At 31.5% G+C, this 6,095-nt stretch overlaps 1 protein-coding gene across 1 annotated transcript; it reads left to right on the plus strand.

Annotated features, from left to right (window-relative positions):
- The first annotated feature begins 267 nt into the window (after positions 1-267).
- Positions 268-5,777, plus strand: LOC113065931 (XK-related protein 9-like). Its single transcript, XM_026237467.1, has 4 exons — positions 268-356; positions 1,433-1,847; positions 3,138-3,334; positions 5,032-5,777. The coding sequence occupies exons 2-4, from the start codon at positions 1,531-1,533 to the stop codon at positions 5,652-5,654; spliced, it is 1,137 nt and encodes a 378-aa protein (XP_026093252.1). The 5' UTR covers positions 268-356; positions 1,433-1,530; the 3' UTR covers positions 5,655-5,777.
- Positions 5,778-6,095: the final 318 nt, after the last annotated feature.

The raw sequence follows: 6,095 nt of genomic DNA on the forward strand, positions 1-6,095 counted from the left end.
CATGTGGTTATATTGTAGGTAGTTTCAGATTAGGATGTCAGCAATCACCCGAACGCACGGTTATTTCCTAGTTTGAAATAATAGGAGGGCCGAGGAGATTGAACATTTTGTTATAATTATGAGAATGACAAACATTTCTTCTGTATTTTTAAGTGTTCGTGAATGAATGATTCCTGTATTTCCTCATTGTTCTGTCTCCTGAATAAATCTAAGCATTTGGATGTGTTTTACATAACACAGTAAATGATTAGTTCAAAAAGGGAGTGGTTGGCTCTGTCATTATGAGAAATCATATGTTCTAGAGACGTGACTCGTCGTCACTGCTGATCAGAGCAAGAACAAGAATGGAAACCCTGGTAAGTTCTGAATCTCATTTCTCACAATTTTAACATTTCCAGGCAGTTAGTGATAGTGAATGTAAATTAATATTACAGCTGGGAACATTAAGAAGGGACAGTTTATGCTTATCTGAAAACAATATGATCTACCCATTGCTAACCACTGTATAGCGAAGCCTACGTGTATTTTGTCCTGATATCAAAATAAAAACGATATTTACTTGACTGTTTTGTTTACAATAGTACATAACAACATGTTGCTATACTAAATTGTGCATAGACCTGGTGACAGGCAAGACAAGCTTATTTTTTCTAGCACATATCATACATACTGATAATTCAAAGTGCTTTGCATAGGCATGATAAATAAATAAGTCAGTCAGTCAGTCAATTGGAAAATAGTTTAAGAACATAAAAAGGACATTTCCTGCCCTCTATACAAAAAAAATAAAAAATAAAAAAAACTTTTAATTGATGGAATAGCCTATGGACAACAAATAAAGTAACAAAAAATGTTCATGTGACATATGTAAATGTTTTTATTTTTTATTTTGGACTGAAATATATGGAGCTCAAAATATGTTTTTTTTAGATTTTAAAAATGTATTTATACTTTTTAATGTATTTTTTTAAAATATACAAAAATGTCCAAAAAATATATATATATTGGTAGAAAATATATTTATGCCAAACATCTTTTCAGCATATATATATATATATATATATATATATATATATATATATATATATATATATATATATATATATATAAATATATATATATATTGCCGTAGGGGAGTGCAAGTCAAAATGTGGGGATAGTTATTAAATAGGTAATTGCTTTTGAAAATGTGTGCATATTTTCTACATGTCTGACTTACTAAATCATTCATCATTCATTGTGCAGTGACTTGTACAGGGCAAAGTCCAGAACATAAATAGATTGTAGAAACACATTCAGATAAAAGAAGGGTTATATATAGTTATAGTTTCAATAAGAATTCAAAATATTACAAATTATATTACACTTCATTCATTCACTAATGCATGCTGTAAATCATATTGATGTCTGTCTGTTCTGTCATTCAATACAGATGAACAGTTTTGGATGAAAACATGAGGAGACTGAGTCAACCAGCTGTTCTCGCCTAAAGGAACCAACAACTTCTGCATACTCAGCATTCCCAAAGACATGCCAGAAACCACAATTATGACAACTACCAGAAAGAGATTTAGCTGGTTTCGGTGGCTGTGCACTGTTTTTGGACTACTTTTTTATTTAGCAGACATTGGATCAGACGTATTGTTATCTGTGCAGTATTTCAAAGATGGACATGTGACCTGGGCTGCACTGACTCTTGTGTTTGTTCTGGCCGGATCTTTATGCATACAAATATTCAGCTATTCATGGTTCAAAGATGACAAGGAAAATTATGGTGAAGATAACAAGGGTCTGTCCACTTGCCATCTGATCGGAATACATGTACTGCAGATAGGCATTTTTACAAGGTAACTTCACGCTTATTTATTTTTTAAATCAATTCAAACTGTCTGGATCTAATATTTCATATTAAAATGATAGTCCATCCAAAATAAAAAAATAATGTCCCTTATGGCTTTCCAAACCTGTATGACTTTCATTATTCTGTGGAACACAAAATATATTTTTTATCGGTACAATGAAAGTTAATGGGGCCCAAAACAGTTGACTTTTACTGCATGAAAAAAAGGATGCATTTTTTTTCTTTCTGTCTGCTATTGTGTCACACACACACACACACACACACACACACACACATACACATATACAGTACAGACCAAAAGTTACTAAAACATTACTATTTTTAATGTTTCTGAAAGAAGTTTCTTCTAAATACAGAAACAAATTTAATATTGTGAAATATTATTACAATTTAAAATAATTGTTTTATTATACTTTAAATTTTCTGTGATGCAAAGCTGAATTTTTAGGATCATTATCACATGATCCTTTAGAAATCATTCTAATATGATGATTCATTATCAAAGTTGGAAACAGTTCTGATGCTTAATATTTTTTCAGAACATGTGATACTTTTTTATGATACTTTGATGAATAATAATAAAAAAAGCTATGTTTTTAAACATATTTATTTACTTTGTAATAACAGTATACACTACTGGTCAGTAATTTGGGGTCAGTCATTTTTTTCTTTCTTTTTTAAAATAAAATCAATACTTTTATTCAGCAAGGATGTGTTAAATTGATAAAAAGTGATAGTAAAGAAAATATATTATTAGAATATATTTTATTAGACATTTTTTTTATTTTGAATAAATGCAGTTCTTTTTAACATTTAATTCATCAAATATATTAGACAGCAGAACTGTTTCCAACACTCATAATAAATCAGAATATTAGAATGATTTCTACATGATCATGTGATCGACTGGATGTTACATGTGACACTGAAGGCTGGAGTAATGAAACTGAAAAATCAGCTTTGCATCACAGGAATATTTTATTTATTTTCTTTTTTTTTAAGTATATTCAAATAGAAAACTATTATTTTAAGTGGTAATAATTTTGTAAACATTGTTGATCAAATAAATGCAGTCTTGATGAGCAGAAGAAACTTCTTTCAAAAACATTAAAAATAGTAATGTTTCCATGATGGTCTGTACTGTATATATATATATATATATATATATATATATATATATATATATATATATATATATATATATATATATATATTAATCACACTGATGCATACATTTACAACTTAAGTTTATCTTTGACCTGTCTGTTATTCTAAGGTATGGCCATCTCCTGAAGAGGAGTTTTAAAGCCCTGCGTTCGGACAATACTACAGATGAGGAGCAGTTCCATCTTTTCGGCCTTGCTACAGATCTCAGCATGCTCCGCATGTTTGAGATGTTCCTGGAGAGCGTTCCTCAACTCGTTCTGCAGGTGTATATCATACTGGAGCACAACCATCACTCTAAACTGCAATGTGAGTCCTCCAGATTAGATCTGCACGTAAATCAGGTCATGATTCATCATAAGAAAAAGAAATATGATAAATACACTACCATTATATGGTTAGTAGGATCCTTTTTTTTTCATTTAGCATTTAAAATGTCAAAACGAGCAACACTTTTTATAACATAAATGGCTGTTCTTTTCAACTTTCTATTCATCAGAGAATCCTGAAAATATGAATCATGCCTTCCACAAAAATATTAAAGCTGCAGTTGGTAACTTTTGACGCTCTAGCGGTTAATAAACAGAACAAAAACAGAAACAGCTTGATTTTTTTCACAGATTATCTGTCTCATATTCTACTGTCAGGACATAATGACAGGTTTAACAAATATGTAAAAAATATATTTTTACAAAAGTTACCTACTGCAGCTTTAAGCAGCCGTTTACAAAATTGATAATCCCAAGAAGTGTTAAGAACGACTTCTGAAGGCTCATGTGACAGTAATGGCTATTGGAAATTCAGCTTTGCCATCACAGGAATAAGTAACGTTTTATAATATAATATATTTAAGAAAAACACTTATATTAAATTGGGACCCACTTTATATTAAGTGGCCTTAACTACTATGTACTTACATTTTAACTAATAATTTAGTACAATGTACTTATTGTGTACATACATGTTTTTACATTGTACTTATATTTAAAAAAAACTACTTGTAATTACATCTGTATTTAATTTCTGTAATAATATTTATATTTACACTGTTGCCCATACTTTACACCTTAACCCACCCTTAAACTTACCCATACCTCCAACCATCTCCCTAACCTTACCCCTATCCCACCTCAATAGCAGCAAAAGTGTTTTACAATACAATATGAACACAATAAGTACATTGTACTTATTATTTTATGTAATTACATAGTAGTTAAGACCACCTAATATAAAGTGGGACCTTAAATTGTAACAGTATTTTACAATATTGCTGTTTTTATTGTATTATCAAATAAATACAGCTCTGGTGAACATAAGAGACTTCTTTGAAAAACAAAACAATAGTTTTAATAGGTTTTAATAATGGTTACTCCATCCCAAAATGACAATGTTGTCATTAATCACTTACCCCCATGTCGTTCCTAACCCGTAAAAGTGTTGTTCATATTCGGAAAAAACAATTTAAGATATTCTGGATGAAAACCGGGAGGCTTGTGACTGTCCCGTTGACTGCCAAGTAAGTCACACTGTCAAAATCCAGAAAAGTATGAAAGACATCGACAGGATAGTCCATCTGCCATCAGTGGATCAACGGTAATGTTATGAAGCGACAAGAATACTTTTTGTAAGTGAGGAAAGAAAAAATAATCAGTCAATGGGACACTCACAAGCCTCCCGGTTTTCATCCAAAATCTCTTCAATTGTGTTGAAAAGACGAACGGAGCAAATACAAAATACAAAATAGCAGATATTGCATGTACATTTTAAATAAAAAAGCTTAAAAGCTTTATTAAAATGTTTTGCTTGAAAGTGTGCTTGTAAAAATGCCCTGACATTTTAAACTGAGCCTTATGAATTTTTTGGGGCCACTTTATGCCTTATATGTATATATACATACATACATATATATATATATCATATATATATAAAATATGTTGACCAAAATTAAATTTGATTAGTTATTTAACAAAAGTATCTCTCTCTCTCTCTCTCTCTTTTTTATATAGACATTAGCATGGCCCTGTCTTTTCTCACCATAGCCTGGGCCACGGTGGATTATCGTCGCTGTTTTCGGCGCTCTCTGCCTAATCTTAAAGAGATGCCTTCTGGAATCCCGACAGTCGTATACTTGTCCTACAAAATATTTACCATAACCCCTCGAATCCTCAGCCTCACACTCTTCATCATGCTCTCCAGCTTCAACACTGTAGCAGTGGCCTTCATATGGCTGGTGGGAACCGTCTGGGCTTTCGTGGAGGAGACCGACTTCTGCACTTCACGAGTCCTTGAACATCTTTATCGAGCCATTGTTGGAGTTATTCTCCTTTTTACCTTCTTTAACGTTAAAGGAGAGAACACCAAAGTTCACATGTCTGTGTATTACATTTTCAATGTGGGTCAAAACCTTGCTGCACCGGTTTTGTTGTATCTGTTCAAACCGGAATATGGAGGGAATGATTTCTTCCTACCCATCATATTTTTTATATTCGTGTCTCATTCAATGGGACTGGGTTTTCTGGCACTCTATTACAGCCTCCTGCACCCCCGTCAACCTTGCACAGAGGATCAAGCAGATGGGCAAAACCAGGAGCCCAGAACAACACGTTCCAAGCATTTTTTGCAAATATAATTGACTTGCTGTAAAAAGTGCATATTTATATACATATTTATGTAGTAATTGATAAAGTATGAAGGATCTGTCTGAAATATGAACGTCTGAAAGCTGCTAAGGAAGGTGTCATATCTGATTTTACAGGTATGAATGTTGAACATTAAATGTTTTATTGAACTTTAAGTTTGTGTTTGTTTGTTTGTTTTTATTTTTAATATGTTTGGGTCATAATATATATATAAATTGTATATATATATATATATATATATATATATATATATATATATATATATATATATATATATATATATATGTGTGTGTGTGTGTGAGTGTGTGTGTGTGTGTGTGTGTGTTTACTTGTATGTATACTTTTGAACAGTATCATAATTCCTTACTACCTATTAGGTCAATCACTACCACAAATATAACACAAGATGGCACTGTTGTTCTGAAAACAAT

This window comes from Carassius auratus, chromosome 49, assembly GCF_003368295.1.
Source record: "Carassius auratus strain Wakin chromosome 49, ASM336829v1, whole genome shotgun sequence".
In the NCBI taxonomy this organism is placed as follows: domain Eukaryota; kingdom Metazoa; phylum Chordata; class Actinopteri; order Cypriniformes; family Cyprinidae; genus Carassius; species Carassius auratus.

Coding starts and splice junctions, on each gene's coding strand:
- LOC113065931 (XM_026237467.1), top strand. CDS start 1,531: ATGCCAGAAACCACAATTATGACAACTACCAGAAAGAGATTTAGCTGG. Junction 1,848..3,137: donor CAGATAGGCATTTTTACAAG/GTAACTTCACGC, acceptor TGTTATTCTAAG/GTATGGCCATCTCCTGAAGA. Junction 3,335..5,031: donor CCATCACTCTAAACTGCAAT/GTGAGTCCTCCA, acceptor TTTTTTATATAG/ACATTAGCATGGCCCTGTCT.